Below are 18504 nucleotides of genomic sequence, written 5' to 3' on the forward strand. Positions count from 1 at the left end.
GGTGAGAACCAGGGTTCCCTTTTTGTCCCGCCATAATTTTTATGGCGGCACAAAGCGAAAGCAAATACATATCCATACTTTTTTGTTGTACCATGTTTGTGACTAAAGGTAGCAATAAATTGTGCCGCTTTTCAGTGGACCTCTGTATTTGCTTGATGGCAGGATTGCTCTGGCAGTTTGGAGCTGCGTGTGCCCTCTTGTCACCCTGGGCAGGCACTCCCTGGGAATGCCTGCACGGATTTGGGCCTGTCAGTCCCAGGGAGTAGTTGCCTGGCTCTCCCTGGTTCCAGACACATCCTTGGCAATATCTGGGGCACATCTCTAGAAGCAGGAATAGTCAGGATGCTCTGCTTCTAGTGACTTGCCTTGGAGATTGCTGGAGGTACACCTCTGCAAGTGTGGGAACCCCAACTTTCCCTGCTTCCAGAGACTGCCCCAGAGATCCTGGGGATATTTCTCTAGAAGCAAGGAAAGCTGGAGTGATGGGCCCCAGCCCCAGATTGTCCTGGGTTTCCCTACTTCCTGAGATGTGCCCTTGGATTCCCTGCTTGCAGAGTGGCTTCCTCAGCAACCTCTGGAAACCCAAGATATTGCTGGAGGTTCATCTCTGGAAGAGGGGAATATGTCACCTGTTGTCCTGCAAGATCACATCACCGGTGATATGTGTTTTGCTCAGTGAAGTGGATCAGCTATCTCAGGATGTATCTCAGCGCAATAGGTGATTTCTCTGTCTGTTTCTAACCAAAGAGATTTAAAAATTTTTTTTTAAATAAGGTGGTTCTTTGGTCTTATTTTAGTACTTTTAAGATCATTTTAGTAGACTACTTGTTTAGTTCCATGTAGCTTACTCTATTGGCAATGTATCTGTGTGGGAAAAATAATTCCTTACCTGAGAGAAAAGCTTTAGAAAGCATCTTAAAGCCTAAAGGAGAAGAAAAGGGGAATAGCTAAATACCCAAGAGGTAAAAGTGTGAATACGTTTTGTTAGATGCCTCCCATTCAACATGATAAAATGCCACATACTTAGTCTGTACAAGTGAAATTAGTCCACAGAAAAGAATTACCAGGTAAGAGTGAGAGTGTGTGTGGTTAATGTTACTAGTGTAGTTGCTAATACTGTGTGGCTTTGTCTTACAGCTATAGTCTTAGCATCTATCACTTGAATTTTTTTTTTCTGTCCTTGTTTAGGTGGTGCAATGGTTGGTGGTTTTGCAGGAGGAATGGGAACTCCTAGCATGGGCCCAGTAGGATCTGGAATGAGTAGGTTGATTGGTTTTAAAAGAATGTAAATGATCAATGTATAGATGTAGCAGATGATTTGTGAAAGTAATTTAACTTGTTCTAGTGCAATGCTGTATCAGTGGTAGGAAAACATTGATGGAATGGTTCCAGGTTTTGAGACTAACTTTCATTTTTCTTGGAGCTCTTTTGCTAGTGGTGATTTCTTTTATAAGTAACATTTAAGTTTTTTCTCACTTACTCCATTCTCTCAACATTTAGTGTTGGAATTAGTGCCTTCTTAAATACTTTAAATATTTGTGGTAGAACAAACTGTGTTCTAAGTAAGTCTTTTTCAGAAGAAAGGTAGGGAGTGGTATTTGTATGGACAGTGGCAAAACAGAACTCTGGTATTTCTGTAACATTTCATAGCCATAAATTAAACTAGAAATGAATGGTATAGAATTTCAGAGAATTATTCTGCTTTTTTTTTTGTATGTGAAGGCAAAAGTCATATGCAAGAGACGTAACTACTTCCAGCCAGGATAATGAAAGACACTGATATTTTGACAGTGGATATCTTTGGTGGCACATTTTGTTTTCCTTATCCCTTGTGCTTTCCAAGGGGAAACCTCTGAGTTATCAATGTCCTGGAACTTTTGAAATGAAATGTATATAGATTAGTATATTTTATTGCATCTAATTTATAAGTATGTAAATATAATTATAATAATGGTTTGGTATTTTTTAATAGGGTGCTGATAGGTTCATTATATTACTTTTGATACTTGATACCTTCCCCCCCCCCCCCCCCCCCTTTGGTAAATTTTTGTTTATATTTTAAGTTAAAGCATGCAGCACAGTAGTAGGTGAAACAGTATATTCATATTATTTCTTAATTACTTGGACCAAGTATAAAACGAATGTGGTGTGTTAGACCAGTTCTAGTGTGTAAAATAACTGCACTTTTTACCACCTGAGACCTGTTGGTTAACTAAGCTTTGTATGCTGCCCGAGTTGCATTTATTATCAAAGAGAACTTTTCCCTGAAATTCTGTTCTTTCTATCTTTTTTTCTGTCCAGGTGGTGGAATGGGTGGTATGAACAGTATGACTGGAGGAATGGGAATGGGGATGGACCGAATGAGCTCTAGCTTTGATCGAATGGGACCAGCAATGGGAGCTGGCCTGGAAAGAAACATCGATATGGATCGAGGATTTGTAGCTGGCCCAATGGGAAGTGGCATGAGAGAGAGACTAGGCTCTAAAGGCAATCAAATATTTGTCAGAAATGTAAGCATGTGAGTTCAAACAAACAAAACAGCATGTTTTACACACACTGTGTATATTACTAATACCTATTTTCATTCTAGCTTCCTTTTGACTTGACCTGGCAGAAACTAAAGGAGAAATTCAGTCAATGTGGTAAGTATATGAATCTTCTCTTGCATAAACCATGAAGTCAGTGAAGCTTAATGAGTAGTCATTTGACAAAGGACAGTGGTGAAACAAGTTGTTAAATAGCCTGGAGAATAGTTTATCTAGTTTTAAATATTTGTCTCTTAATTTAGGGAAATAAACTCTTGAAACTTTTTAGATGTGACCTAGCTAAATACAGATTATTTCTATGCAGCTAGGTGGACCTGCTTTGTTTGTTTATGAGGGCAGTAACTTCCTTATTTAAAGGAAATAAAAGGATTCCTGCTTTTTTGGGGGGGGGGTGTTGCGTAAGATGCAGAATTGGTGTGGATATTCTGTAACATTTTGGTAGTTAATTCGGAAAGTCTCTTGTCTTTTGGACAAATTTAGAAAGTGATCATAAACTTGTCTACCTATTAGTTTTGTATTCTTTTAGCTGTGTAGAAACAGTTGAAATGGTGCAGCCTACCTGTATGAATGTAGCTACACAGCTAAAAATGTGCTTGCATTGAAAATGCTTATCCAGAGATTTAAAGAAAGTAACAGTTTATCTTCATGCTGGTGTCTTCCAGGGAGAATCAAGATTTGTTGTCTCAAAATGCTCTTTTTTTCAGTGAAAGGCTAGTTAACACGCACAAAGTTAGAGTACTGCCTTTAAAAAAAAATAAAGTATGTATAGTTCAAGGAGGCTTGTTTTTATATCTGGTGGCTTGTTTGTATTAATGCCTTAAGGTCTAATGGGTGATGTAGTATCATATCTTTTTAAAAAATTGTGTACAGAAGGCTCTTTATGTTAAGTCAGGGGTGCTCATGGAGCCATAGCATCCAGCCTGGAGAGCTCCTCATGGGTCAGAAAACTTCGGTGGTGGGAGACCAGTGGAACTTTAATACTGTCACCCCTCCCCTGCTGCCAAATAGTCAAGCCCTGGACAAAACCCCCTTCCCTTCTCACAGATAAACATCTTGTATAGGGTAGCTATTATATTATATCACGTCTCATAACTTTCCCCATGTGTCACTCCTTTTACAGGAGTCCGTAATGTACAGCTCACAGTGCGCCAATTATTTCCATGTCCACACTGGGGCTGAGCAATGAAGAACTGCTGTGGCTGGTGAGCTGGAAGCTATACTCGCATTGCTGCTGCTTCTCTGCCCTCCCCTCTAGTTAGTAGCTGTGCCAAGGGCAAGGAGAAGTGGTAGCAGCAGTATGGAAGCAACTTCCAGTTCCCTGGTTGTAGAGCAGGCCCCTTCTGGTTGCAGCCAGAGTGGGGGCTGGGAGAAGCAATGGCAGTGTAATTGGAGCTCTCTGCTCCTGTGCTAGGACCGGGGAGCTGGAATCTGCTTCCATGCTGCTCCCACTTCTCCCTATTCCCAGCCTGCAGCTTGAAGGTTGCTGGTTCCTGCTATTTCTCATAAATTTCATAGACATTTGGGCTGGAAGGGACCCCAGAGGATTATTGAGTCCAGCCCCCTGCCCCAGGGGCAGGAGGTCAGCAGGGATCATAGGATCCCAGCAAGATAAGAATCCAAATGTGTCTTGAAGGCGTTCATAGTGGGTGCTTGAACTGCCTCCAGCGGCAGTCTATTTCAAGCCTTGGGGGCTCGGACAGTGAAGAAGTTCATTCTTATGTCCAGCCTGAATCGGTCACAGTGGAGTTTGACTGTTCGATCTTATCATCCCTTGTGGGGGCTCTGGTGAACAGACGTTCCCCCAGATCCTGATGAGCACCCCTGATAAACTTATAGGTGGTCACCAGATCACTCCTGAGCCTGCAGTTTTTCCAGGCTGAATAGCTCCATGGCTCTCAGCCTCTCATCATAAGGTCTGTTTTCCTGACCTCTGATCATGCACGTGGCTCTCCTCTGCACCCTCTCAAGCTTCTCCACATCCTTTTTGAATTGTGGAGCCCAAAACTGGACGCAGTACTCCAGCTGTGGCCTCACCAAGGCCGAGTACAGCAGGAGAATGACGTCCCGGGATTTGCTTGAGAAGCACCTATGGATGCAAGCCAGTGTCTTGCTCACTTTACTAGCTGCAGCATCACACTGAAGGCTCGTGTTCATCTTGTGGTCAACCGTGACCCCCAAGTCCCTTTCACCTGTAGTGCTAACCAGCGTAGCACTACCGAGCCTATAAGCATGCTGCAGGCTTTTTCTCCCAAGGTGGAGAACCTTGCATTTTTCGGTGTTGAACACCATCAGGTTCTCGTCCGCCCATTTCCTGAGCCTGTCTAGATCTGCCTGGATTACCCTCCTATCCTCAGGTGTGGATGCTTTAACCCAGAGTTTGGTGTTGTCAATGAACTTGGCCAGTCTGCTTCTGACACCAATGTCCACATCATTGATGAAGATGTTAAACAGTATAGGCCCTAGGACAGAGCCTTGTGGGACCCCACCGGTCACGGGGCACCACAACGATTGGCTCCTGTCAACCAATCTGCCTGGATTACCCTCCTATCCTCAGGTGTGGATGCTTTAACCCAGAGTTTGGTGTTGTCAATGAACTTGGCCAGTCTGCTTCTGACACCAATGTCCACATCATTGATGAAGATGTTAAACAGTATAGGCCCTAGGACAGAGCCTTGTGGGACCCCACCGGTCACGGGGCACCACAACGATTGGCTCCTGTCAACCACCACCCTCTGGGTCCTACCACAGAGCCAGTTCCCCAGCCAGCAGATAGCCAGTTTAGCCACAAGGTGATCGTGGGATACCTGATCGAAGGCTTTTTTTTTTTTTTTTAAAGTCGAGGTATACAGCATTGCTGTCTTCCCCTATGTCCAGGTGATAAGTCACCTGGTCATAAAAGGAAAGGAGATTGGTCAAGCAAGACCTACCCGCAACAAACCCATGCTTTTTTTGGCTATGTTCCGCTAAGCACAGTGGGTTAGGTATCAGTCTTTCATCAGACTGCGATGACTAGCATCTGGAAAGTTCTTGACAGCTCTGTATAACTGAAAGGGATGTAAAGCCCATCCTCCTTTTCCTTTTATGAAGAAAAGACTGTCCCAAAGAATACCTCCCCATCAATTGTCAATTAACAGGTTTACATTTCTAGAAAATTAATATTTTATTTATGTGGGTTACATCTGTTATGGAAACGTAACATGGTCCAAGCAGCAGTGCAGTGTTGGGATGAAAGCTCTGGTCAGTTAGTTAAGTTTTGAACAAGATGGGCACAAGACTTTGAAAGGGGTCAGCTCCATTGATTGCACATTTCAGGAAATAGCAGATGCCTCTTAAAAAGTGGTTATCCAAGTTGGTAGTACAATCTAGACTAATAACTGCCGTTTAACTTATTTATTCAGGTCACGTAATGTTCGCAGAAATAAAAATGGAGAATGGAAAATCAAAAGGCTGTGGAACAGTCAGATTTGACTCGCCAGAATCTGCTGAAAAGGCCTGTAGAATAATGAATGGCATAAAAATCAGTGGCAGAGAAATTGATGTACGCTTGGATCGCAATGCATAATTTAAAACTGTGTGTTCAGGAACATTCCTATGTCTGTTTAGCTTCTCTATCCTAGTAAGTCATTTTTAGTAACATTGTATGCTTACAAAAGCTGTAAAAACGAACTTTTAAATCCCACCAGCCTTTAACAGTATAGTGTTTAATATACTGTGATTCTTGTTAACTGAATCTTACTATGTTTGGTTTTTAAAGACAGCTGCCTGTTTTTTGGAGGCACTGAGCACCTGCAGGTCCCATTACAGATGGTGGAAGCTGTGGATGCTCTGCACCTTTGGAGAATTAGGCCAAGTGTCTCTAGTCATTCAGTTTAAATGAATGGTTATACCGTTTTTAATAAAATAAGCCATTTTCTCTGTTAATCTCAAGATTGCATAGTGGGATATGTTTAGTGTTTCAGATTTTTCCCCCATCCTGTATCAACATTGTAATGTAAAAATTTAGACTTTTTTTCAGAATTTTGCTTTTATATATGCATTGTAGTTACACTGTTTATTCTTGATTCTAAAAGAAAAGGGCTCCAAGTAGGCTGTGATGCTTTTTGTTCTACTTTTAAGATTACTTTTAAGCCATGGTTTAGAAGTTCTGTAAATAAGTTTTAGAGCCCAGAGGGAGTTTTGGATTTTTTTTATTTCACTAAATGAAGAAATTGATCCTTACTCTCCTCTCTTGGTTTTTTTTTATTTATTTATTTATTTTCTTCAATACAGTCACTGACTTTAAAATGAGTCATCACAGACTCTCACATGATTGTTCCCTATGATCCCAAGTTCATATAAAATTGATAATGTAGCAAATGCTAAGTACATCACTAGACAGACTGCTCCTAGTTTCTTATCTAGTTTCCATCCATTTAAATGAACTGCCAGAAAAATAAAAACAATGGAGCAGATAAGAGAAATGGCTGTATAAGTCAAACCACCGCTGTTCACTTCCACAGGTGCTGATCTATCTACGAAAGCAGTTTTTATAAACCAAGGTACTCCTAAGCACAGCATATCAAATACATTGGATCCTACAATGTTAGACAAAGCCATGTCTCCTTTTCCTGCAAAACAAAAGACGCTGATTAAGAGAGTCATCTTTTGCGCTTCGTAAATTTTTTTTCAATAATTTCCCCAAAACCCAGCATCTGTACAATCACACTTGATAAAATAAGCTGTTCAAGTGGTCTGAAATCAGCTATGCTGGGACAAAATAACTTGCATTCATTTACTGGTGGTTTTTAAAGTGAACTGTAACACTTATTCAAGAACAGATTGGACTATTCCTAGGATAGCTTGAACAACTTGTTTTAAACATTAATTTTGGAATCCATTGACTTCAGACAAAGTTTTGTTTAGTACTAGTAAACCTGTATTATAGGCTCTTGAGCAGCAGCTGTGACCTCCTCTGGACCTTTCAGAAATAGTGAAATAAAGAATTCTTTGCCCTAGCATACCCCTTTAAAAGGATCAGTGAAGCAAATGTGAATACTGAAATCCTTACCTTTCCTAGCCACAAGCACACTTGCAACTGTGTCTGGTATGCTTGTCCCTGCTGCTAGTAATGTAAGGCCCATTATTGTCTCTGGAATCCCCAGTGTTTCACCTGTAATGAATAAATAATACAGAGTAATATCAGATCTCATACTCAAAGTTTCACCTGAGGAAATAATGGAGGAGCCATACTTACTGGGCCAGGAAAATAGGGGTTTATAGGCTATTTTCAAAAAGAATTTCCAGCTAAATTAGATTTTTGGATACATAATTTAGCTCTGAAATCATAAGGGATGTGTTGTTTATTGTATTAGTTTTTACCAGTCAAAATTAATGTTTACTTATAAGTATAATAGCCACATTTTACTGCACCAAAATATATCAGTAACATGTAAAATTTGTTTCCAGCTTTCCATCTAGTGGCAGGAGGCCATTATCAACTGTTCCTGCAGATGTATAGTAAGTTTTGAAATTTGGCTATTGGCACTTTCCTAAAATTCTGCAAATAGAAACAACCTTTTCTGTTCTTTAGGCATCATATCACATGAGGGTTAGACGTCACATGAAGCAGTAACTCCTTTAATCATTCAGTTTTGTAAAAAGCACGAACTCCCTGGGGGGAGGTGCCTGGGAGAAAAAGAAAAACCTTTTTAGTCTTTGCTAGAGTACAGTTAAAAAATGTATTGCTGTAAAACTTCAGTTAAAAATGTGACTTTCCAGTCGTTAGTTGTAGTCAGACGAAACAAAGGGAAGAGTGTTAGATTACTTACCGGATGTGAGTAATGATTTTAAAAGATTCCTATAGGTAAATGTCAATTTAAAATAGTAAAACTATGTAATCTAATTAAAATAAAGTAGCAGCACACCGTATTCCTCCCCATTGTACAAATAGCTATTCATGCATTTTTTTTTTTTTTAGGGCATTAACTGCTTATCTTCAACCTTGTTCTTCAGCTCCTTAACTGGAACTAAGAGAATCGGATACAAATATTGCAATCATTTTGAAGCTATCCCTTTCAACCTTTAGGTTTGATATCACTATTGAGTAGACACTGTCTGTATTTGATTCTCTTAAGGTAGCACTTGTAAGACTCTGGAGAAAATATTAAGTACTTAACAGGTTTATTCAAACTACTAAATAATTTATTTTTATACATAGCTGTGAACACTGCTCACTACACCGCAAACAGCATCTGCTTCTAAAATGTTCTTGCACTGGGCTTTAATGCTTATTACTGTTAATAGTTTGGTACAGTAATAAGTGGTTTTGTTAGAAACTCATTTGATGCAGTGTGTTATCAGTGAGCTTAGACATAGACCAACCTCTGATTTTGCTTGCTACCAGCCTAACCTAATTAAATATGAAATTTTTAAAAAGTAAAAACTGGTGCTTCCCCTTAAAAGGGTGTAATATTAATATGATTCTATAAAACATGTAATGGTACTTCTCCCCTCTGATCTTATAAAAGTTCTATAGATTAAAGGAACCAACGCAGGAAGATGAGTCAAGATCAGCCATTAAGCAAATAAGGCAGGAATGTAATGGTTCATGCCAAGGGGGAATTAAAGTATGAATGAATTGGATATGGCAGAGTATCGGTTTTTGGCACTCTTAAAGTTGCAAGATGATATTCTTAAATCTCAAGCTAATTTGATCTGTCTTTTGTCATTAGACTTAGCATACAGTTCTAGGAGAATTGCAGATCTAGTATGATGAGTGACTATGAAAATACATCCCACTTCTGAGATCAGCCCCTTGAATATATGTAGTAGCCTTGTCTTGCTCTACTACCAGTTTTGCTCTGTGTTAACCCTCTTGTGCAAATGTACGTGCTACATTCTATTTCGTTTCACACTTTAAGTTCCAGTCTGGTTATGCCTGTACAAAACCTGTGCCATCACTGTAACTGCAAAATCATTTTTATGAAAGATGATTCATAAGAAAAGAACCCAGTGTTAGAACTTTAACTTGTCACTAGAAGACATTTGATCTGGAAACAGACCAGCACCAGTAATACTTTCAATCTTTGTTCAGGGTGGAACATTACTGTGAAGTGTTTGAAACTAGCATACATGCTGTCACATGAATCACGGTTCCACCTAGCAGATCAGAAATAGCATTCACTGAAACAGGAATCTCTGAAAGACTTTTTTCCTTATGTACAATAAGGTACCTGCTCTTTTTTCCCTCTTCATGAACAAGAGGTATGTTTTGAACAAGGTGTGAATGCGGTGAGTGCTGAATTCTGTACCTGTATATTAGAATATGAGACATACTAGTTTGCATCAAATTGCATCCACCCCTGTGGCAGTTGCTTTCTTTTCTGTATTTTTTTAAAAAGGGAGTAATGTAAGGTAGGCTTAACTGTAAATAAGATGCATAAGTAATAAAATATACAGGTAGAGCTAGAGTGAGTTACCAGGGAGAGAAGCAAGAGCTATATCCTTTTTTTTTTTTTTTTTTTTTTTTTTTTTTTCATTTCCCACCCCCTTCTGCTTTTAATATACTGACATAGTGGAAGGCTTTTAACTGCCCTGCTTGGTTTTCAAGTTAGAAACTGGTTTCTACTGGAAGTCACTGCAGAACTAGGAAATAAGATTGAAAGGGGAAACAATTTAGATTAAGAAACATGTTTGCTTTTACAGTTATCGTTCCAAGTCCCATTGCTGGGGGAACCATGATGACTTAGATTTAGCAATTCTGTCCTTCCCCTTTTAAGATATGGACTTGCATTCATAATAGACAAAGCTTCCAAGAAATGCAGCAGTACTTGATATTCTTGATTACTTTTTCTATTTAAAAAAAACAAAAACAAACCAAAAAACATTTTCAGCAGAAAAGGGTGAGCCCCACATTTTCTTTTTTTTCCTTTTCTTTTACAAGTCCCTCTCAAATGACAAATTTTAAGATGACTTACTATTTTTTTTTGAAAGTTTCTTCTTGAACTATGGAATTTGAGCATCTCTTCAACAACTGATATGATACAAGTCCCTCCATGTTTGCAGTGAAACTGTTTCAAAAGTGTTAATGAGAATTACGGTTGTATGGAGGAAACTCATTCCAGTTTTGGCAGATAAATTTGGTAACTTTGTTTAAAATAATACCGTATCTAATACTGTTTAAGGTCTTTAATATTGAAAATTTGTTCCTCTTGCTCTTGCTTCACTACTTGTTGCACTGTTCAGATGAGTGGTTTCTCTCCCTTCCTCGTTACAGAGCCATATGAACATTTGCCCATCATATGGATGGAAAAATTTGATAGTGCAACTAGGCTCTAGTTACAAAACTTTTTACTAAGCTGAGGAAGCAAGTTGACTCTGTAGGTTGAGGCTAAGCTTTTTTTTTTTTTCAGGGAAGGGTATAGTGCTAAGCTGCAGGCAAACTCACTCATTCATCAGATCATGTATTACTTGGTTTGAGAAATTGTTAACTACATACCCACAATTGTTACCATCCATACAAGGACGTATGTGAATGCAGAAATCCATGCTGCTGACATGAAAAATGTCACCATGAACCAGTTCCTCCAAAACTGTCTTCTACAGTCTGGTATGGTCAAATAGAGAAGTATAATAATAGGAAGGGATAATACCCAGAGAATTCTCTTCATATCTGCTTCAGGCATGGTGAAGACACTTGAAGGATCTGTTGGAGAGAGAAAAAAGGTAAAAGTTTTTTAACTACCCCACCATAATGCCATATTTGCATGTAGTTGGGTTTTTAATTGTTGGTGAAAATGATGGAGAAAAGTATATAAATATTCTGCCTAACTTAACTTTATCAGTGTGTGCAGCTCTATAGGTAAATCTCTGAAGTTCTCTCTCCCTCTCCCTCCCCTTTTGCATTATGGAAAGGTATACTTGAGTAACTACTTGTAACGGGTTTTCAAAAGATACTACTATAGTACAAGAAAGCACTGACCACTATCTAGTAGTTACCTGAAAGTGTATTTTAGGAAACTGAAGCTTTCTGTCATTGCTGTTGCTTACCCTCTTGACTCCATTCTCTAAACCTGCCCTTGTTGCAATATCCCCATATGTCTTAGTGCAAGTGGCTTTTATTTTTATATGAGTGTCTTTCAACTGATAAAATGCACTATTGGCTGAGCAATATATCCACAAAGAATCCCAGGGAAAAACTAGTAACTATCCTTCTTAGTTTACTTAATATGGTATTGAGTATATGGTAACAATCAACTCCTCTGTTTTTTTGGTGATTTTAATACAATTGGAAGGCTTGGTTATATGAAGGGCAGGTTCCAAGAAGGATTAGTGATGTATAGAAACTCATTTACAGTTCTTCTATGATCTAGAGCTTTTTAAAAGCAAGTTGTCTGAAAGCTTAACTCCTTTTTGAGACAACTGAAAAAGCTATCCACTCAGTTGTAGAAGCTGTATTTTAATACCTTCAGGAATATCAAGCCCATGTAAACTTATAGAAAGTTGAGAGTAATCTGATTCATCTTGAAAAATTCCACTATCTGTTCTCGACTGTCGACGAATTAGTGGCCGACTCTCTTCCTTCCACCCAGTCAGTGGCTGTTGTTCAGCATTCTCTTCCACGGAGTTTGCAAAACAGGTGCAGCAGGGGCTAAACTTCTTCATAATATACTGATTAATTTGAATGTCAAAACACAGCACCAGAATGTAACATCCGTATATCAACAACAAGAAAGCGCCTTCATACCTAGAATAAAAGTTGGATTTTACTTGGAGATAAGAATTTTAAACGGTTTTGGTTACAGAAGAAAAATAAGTGAAAACAAAGGCAGCTTTTATGCTCTATTGAAAAGTATTCTAGATGTACAGGGACAGATACTTTTATATATTGATTCCTTACTGGAGGTTAAATATTTCTCCTTTATCTTGCAGCAGATTGATTCATAGAGTAATGGCCTAGTCCTGTTAAATCTTATGTATTTTATAGTTGTATATCATCCCTTGGAGCTTAAGAAAACACTTAACGAGTCAGTCCTGCAATTATTCATAATGGACATGCCTCCTTCTACTAAGTATCACAACAACAGTTGAACTTCAGTACTACATTTTTAGTTCCAGCTAAGTTGCTGGAGAATACAGCAGAACCTCCTCTTAGAATGGAGAAACTAGACCATCTCTCTTCTGATGTGGGTAGATGCATCTCCCTTGACCTCAATACAACTTTTTCTCTCTTTACATGAAAACTCTTCACCCGATTTGATACTTGTATATTTGCCCTGCAAATAATTTAACCATAAAATTAATGGCATTTTTCTGGGTGCTTCTAATTCCCATTTCCTGAGAAACTTGGTCAGATTTTTGTCCCATATTGCCCACCTCACAGACTAATTTTTGTGGGAAGGAAGGAAGCACTGGCAAATGGATGGCTCAAGACTTGCTAATGAGGGAAACCTCTCACAGGTTCAAATCCACTTGTGGCCAGTATTAACTAAAAATAATTGAGCAGTTCCATGTAAAGTCAGTCCAATTAATAGCAGAGAGATGTTTCTTAGGGTTACTGTCCTGAATGGAGAGGCCAGACGAGAGAGAAACTACCTGCGCAAGAGAGGGGCCACTCAAACAAATTCAAAGTAAATCATGTGGCAGCATATGGATGCTGGTGTTGGTTGAGATCTAAAAATGTGTAGGAGTCTAGGGATGTTAATAGCCTTCACAAGCACTGGATTATTTAATTTCTTCAAAGCCAAGGAGATCTTTGGTTTATGTTGGTGACTATTAAATCAGGCTTCTTGAGGCCAATATTTGAAGTAAACAACAAACTTAAAATTTTACACCATCTCATGAATCTCCAGTCAGTATAAATTTGACACTAGTGGTGCTCTTACCAGTAAATTCTGTTGTCAAATATCATTGCAAGGACTGCTGCTGCACTAACTGTATATGCCAGGCAGTCTCTGAACAGTGGCCAACAGGATAGACGTGAAGCCTGCAAAACACATTTCTCTCTTTGAAGCTGCTGTAATACTTTCACATTACTGTAAATACTGCATCAATGTTCCTCTCTTATGTAATAACTTTTTAAATTCTTAGGTATGATTGAAGTACAATAATTTAACAAGTTAGTGTTTTTAAAAACTTTAATAATCTTATTGGTGAGTTATCTTCTAAAACTTAAATTTCATGCTGGTGTGTTTTTTGTGGGGGTTTTTTTAAACTGAATAAACTTGACAGTTGTCATACAAAATTTGTTTTGTGGCTTTTCTCAATAAACCATAGAAAGACAGTTTTTATGTAGTTTTGAGAGTAATGATCCAAATTGATACGTACCATACTAGATAACAGTCCACAAGCTGCACAGATACCAAGAAGGTTATAGATTGCTGATCCAAGGATAGTGCTCACTCCAATATCTCCCTTTGTCACAAACACTCCTGCAAGCAAAGTAGCACTTAACCTAATCTCCACTTTTGGGGGTTTTAAGGGAGTGAATGATATATTCTGACCAGTCAGTTTTCTTACCCAAAAAAGCAGTGACTAGTTCAGGAGCAGAGCTACCAGCTGCCATAAAAGTTGCTCCAGCAACATCCTGAGAGAGGCCAAGGGCTGTGAAAAGAAGTATAAAGAAACCTTGTTAAAAGCAGAACAGTCTAACATCCTTATAAATTATTTGTTCATGTATTAGAAACAAAATCCTCCTCTTTACATTACTCAATAGAACATAGGAGTGGAAAGGGCCTTCTAGGCCACTTGAGGTCCAGTCCATTGTATTTGTAGGGAGAGAAGGAATCCCCCAAATCATCACTTGAAACCTAACCCATGACTATAAGCAACACTGCCAAGAGTATCTTATAATGGGTTGGTAACCCCTGGTACGTGTGCCAGAGCATGACATATGAGGCTGTTTTGGTCAGCACACTGCAGCCAGCCATGGAGCCTGGGCTGCTCACAGCAGGTGGCAGGGAGGTTGCAAGCCCCTGTTGCCAGCAACCTGGGCTCTGTGACAGGCAGCCAGGGAGCTGCAACTGGTGCACTGGCATCTAGAGCCCTGGCCTGGTTCTGTGGCCAGTAGTGACTACATGCGTGCCTTGGGATACACAGGGGAAGGGGATAGGGCAGTACAACCATGGCCCCTTCCCTGCCATCTGCCCAGAGATGCACATAAACCCACAGCCAGCAACTTGGTGGAGCAGCTTTCAGCCTCCCTGTTGCCTCCTATGAGCAGCCCAGGCTCTGCGATGGGTGGCAGGGGCTTGTCCGGAGCCCAGGTTGGCTGTGGCAGGTGGCCAGGAGGTTGCAAACCACTATGGAGGTCTGCAGAGCCCTGGTTTGGCTCCATGGTGTTGGGTGTGCAGGTGCCTCTGAGCAAACAACGGGGGAGGGGCTGGGCTTGTGCAACCTTGTCCCCTTCCCCACTGCACCCCGAGGTGTGCATGCAACCACTACCAGTCACGGAGCTGGACCAGGTCTCTGGACCCTGGTGCAGCTGTTTGCAGCCTACTCGCCACCTGCTGCAAGCAGCCTGGGTTCTGTGGCTGGCGGCAGCTGGACGTGTGCCTCTGGGCATGTGGCAGGGAAGAGGGTGCATCCGCTGCCAGCAATGAGGATCAGGCTCCTTGTGGCTCCCCTGCTGTCTGTTCCTGGCACGCTTAAGTTGAGGTGTGGGTCGAGGCTGGAGTGTTTTTGCCACTGTGGCCAAAAACGTTGCTGATCCCCGTCTTATAATCGTGTCATAAGTACAAGCAAGAAGAGACAGGAAGACAGAAGAGCAGGAAGTTTGCCCTTGAACTGCAACAACATGGAATTAGAGAAATGACTTGGTTAAAGAACAAGTTATAAAAGCTATTTTGGGATCTTTGAATTAATCAGTAAGACTAAAATCAGACATTAAAGGGCCAGAATTTTAAAAAATGTATTATTAGCTTTCAGGACTTTGGTATTTATTTGTGATGGTGATTGAAAAATGTTAACGCCTGAAATAATAGAAAGTGCCTGAGGTTGTAGAAGAATTTGAGATCTGATCCTACAAAATGTTTCCAGGATCAATAACTTAGAATTAGTAGGCATGATTATCCCAAAAGCATCGTGTGGCTTAGCCCATCATTTACCCCTTGTACAGGTGGGTAAAGGGGGACCCAAAAAAGAAACACATTTCGTGCTAAAATATTTGAGAGCTAGCTTAAGACTTTTTTTTCTGCAGTCATAAACTGACATCTGAAATAGAAGTGTGGTACATTTCTTTTACATATTTATGACCACGTGAGCTGGGAAGGAAAGCCCAAGATGGTCAGAATCATGGGAAGGCCAGTTTAAAATCTATTGAAGTTGATAAGCAATTCCATTAACAGCAGTGAAGATGCTTTTGCTATCAATCTTTGAATGAAGAGTTCTGTCTGGAAACATTCACTGGAGCATGTCAGTTTCTTTCTCCAATATAAGCAAGCATGGGAGAGGTGTCTGCTTAAAAAGGGTAGAATTGAGATATTCCTTTGCTGCTAATGTTAACTGGAGAGCAATAAGCAGTTCTCAGTTACTGTTTTGTAGTCTTTCAACCAGTCAATTTTTAAATTAATTTTCTTAGTTTATTAAAAAAACCCACTAAAGCAAAAACAAAACATTTTTGTAATTTTACTCTTTGACATCTTAAGTTCCTTTTTTTTTTCTGCCAATGAGTAAGGCTCTTAAGTGTTCACAGGTATCAGTTAGGGTTAGGTAGGTACAATACAAGTTAAATGGAGAATATTGTAGTGTACATGATATAGACTTCAGCACAAGCTATGCAAAGCCACTGAGATTCTTAGGTGCATACTCAGGTTGCTAGTTTGCACTACAGTTCATGCCTTCCTTTGCTGTTTGTTATGCTACTGCCTTCTCTCTCAACCCATTTCTAGAATATATGCAAATGTACTGTGAGGCCCAGTTAGATTCAAGACACCCTCAGCATTCTCTGAAGTACAGGGAAGCATCTTTAAATAACTACTTAAGATTTAGAATTTGAATTTTGTTTCTTTTTGTTTATTCTTCAATACTATATTATATTTGGGATAAAAGAAAGAATAAGACTAAGTCTGCCCTAGTGTATATGCACATGTTTTGTTTTTTCCCCAAGTGTTGGTATAGAAGAAAGCAATTTTTTTTTTTACCAGTATCCTGCTGCTCTTAAATAAAATTTACCAATTATATTTTAGTAGTTTAGCAAGTTAAGCCCTTTTCTTCCCCTTTCATTTGAATGTTAGGTATTTCTTAATGCATCCATCACCTTAGAGCATGTGTCGCTGTGTGTACACATATATAAAGTAGGCACTCTGCTCCTCTGGCAGTTGCTTTAATGTAGTGGGTGCTTCACAAATGAGAAGACCTAATAAACCATTGTGATTGTCTCGTATGACCTGCTGCATAACACAGGCATGGGACTAGAATCTCTTAAAATCTATTCTCTATTTAGAAGTGTCCAGTGATTAGCAAGTTTACAATCACCCAGGGTTAGTTGCTCCTACAGGTTGGTTACTGTCACTGTTAATAACTCATGCTCTATTTCAAGGCTGAATTTGTCAAGCTTCAGCTTCCATCCTTTGGCTTTCATTATACTTCTGTCTGCTAGACAGACAAATCCTCTGACCAGATGTCTTTCCAGCTTTATAGGCAATTACACACTGAGTACACGCCACCACTTAACCTGTCTTTGGGAACCTAAATAGATGAAGCTCCTAGTATCTTTCGTTATATAAGGCATGTTTTCCTATCTTTTAAGCACTCTTGTGGTTCCCTGAACCCTCTCCCATTTGTCAACATGGTCTATACAACAGGAATACCACTGATTGAATATGCTTGGCTATGCCCCCAAGATAATGGCATTTAGAGAGTGCATCAGATCCTGTTATCAACCTTAAATCTGCTTTCCTTGTACATTTTCTCAAGTAATCCAAACAAACTTTGCACTTTCTCCAGTAATTTCTGAATAACTGCTGTGTTGTGAAGTTTTTCAAAGAGATCTTTCCTTACAACAGCAGTTCAATTTTACAGAAGATTATGGGGACTTACATTCACTGATGATCTCGAGGGAAGGTAGGAAGTAACTGTCACATACGATGGATACCGCCATGAACATGTACAGTACAATTATGAAATAGATAACGATTCCTCCGTCCTCTCTCTCCTGTCGAGTAAAAAACCCTTCAGGAAATTCTGACGATGGAGGGAGGACACACTGCGTTTCATTTTCTGAAAAGAGACAGAACAGTTATTGGGTAGATTAGCAAGTATATTCTCTTTCTTCCACCTGGGGAAGTGTACAATGGAGGACAGCCACAACTGCTGTCTGACCAGGTGGAAGGAAGGTTACATAAGAACGGCCACTGATGGGGCCAGACCCTAGGTCCATCTTGCTTCATCTCCTGTGCCTCTCAGCGGCAGGGCGCGGAGTCTGAAAGGAAGACTGGACTGAGTTTCACCAGGGTTTCTGCTCGCCGTGCCGTTCCCCTCCTGCGTGTGCCCTCTACCATTGAAGGTCGAGGAAGTTCTGATTTGGAGGCCGTACCCCTCACTCCCACCATTTTCCTTTAACTAATAGCTTTGCTTTTAAACTTCAGCGGGGTTGGATGGCGCTACCCGAGGCAGCCCCAAGCTCTGCAGCCACGGAGAGCACCCAGAAGCTCCTTCGCCCTCTTATCCCTTTCTGGAAGGCCCCAACCCGCCCCCGTCCCGGCTTGCGGCACCGACCGTGTCTCCTGGCAGCCCTGGGCCAACTTTCAGTATCAGTCCCTCCTTTTCCAGAGATGATGATAATGTTTTAAAAGTTACCATTTTCGGGCCCCCTTTCTGTCTGGTGCCCCCTCCCCCGTGCTCGGCCCCGAGTCCAAGGGGCAGACAGCGCGTGGGGACCAGAGGAGCTGTGTCCAAGGGGAATCCCTACGGGCAGCCAAGCTCTCGGCCCGCACGAAGCGCCGGGTCCTGCCCCTGCTCTCCCCGGTCCAGCGCCGCCCGC

General features: G+C 40.5%; 2 protein-coding genes across 2 annotated transcripts in view; one reads left to right on the forward strand and one right to left on the reverse strand.

Moving 5' to 3' along the window:
- Positions 1-6734, forward strand: part of MYEF2 (myelin expression factor 2) — a 35964-nt gene extending 29230 nt beyond the window's left edge. The window contains exons 17-20 of the mRNA XM_006029047.3: positions 1189-1260; positions 2302-2510; positions 2591-2642; positions 5945-6734. Coding sequence (XP_006029109.1) covers positions 1189-1260; positions 2302-2510; positions 2591-2642; positions 5945-6108 — 497 coding nt within the window. The 3' untranslated portion in view covers positions 6109-6734. The remainder of the gene's footprint in view (positions 1-1188; positions 1261-2301; positions 2511-2590; positions 2643-5944) is intronic.
- Positions 6735-6806: 72 nt separating this feature from the next.
- SLC24A5 (solute carrier family 24 member 5) lies at positions 6807-18366 on the reverse strand. The gene is made up of 9 exons (XM_006029042.3): positions 18321-18366; positions 17562-17741; positions 14043-14126; positions 13851-13954; positions 13409-13509; positions 11990-12270; positions 11023-11229; positions 7594-7695; positions 6807-7153 (listed from the first exon to the last, which is right to left on the reverse strand). Exons 2-9 carry the CDS (start codon positions 17626-17628, stop codon positions 6825-6827), a joined length of 1275 nt encoding a protein of 424 aa, XP_006029104.1. The 5' UTR covers positions 17629-17741; positions 18321-18366; the 3' UTR covers positions 6807-6824.
- Between the last annotated feature and the right edge of the window lie 138 nt (positions 18367-18504).

The sequence above is a fragment of the Alligator sinensis genome, unplaced genomic scaffold (assembly GCF_000455745.1).
Source record: "Alligator sinensis unplaced genomic scaffold, ASM45574v1 scaffold814_1, whole genome shotgun sequence".
NCBI lineage: Eukaryota > Metazoa > Chordata > Crocodylia > Alligatoridae > Alligator > Alligator sinensis.

Excerpts from the sequence above, each read along its gene's own strand:
- SLC24A5 (XM_006029042.3), bottom strand. The coding sequence starts at position 17,628 with ATGTTCATGGCGGTATCCATCGTATGTGACAGTTACTTCCTACCTTCC. Across the intron at positions 13,510-13,850 it reads GTGGACTGTTATCTAGTATG|GCTTCACGTCTATCCTGTTG; the intron begins GTACGTATCAAT and ends TGTGTTTTGCAG. Across the intron at positions 7,696-11,022 it reads ATGGATGGTAACAATTGTGG|GTGAAACACTGGGGATTCCA; the intron begins GTATGTAGTTAA and ends TATTCATTACAG.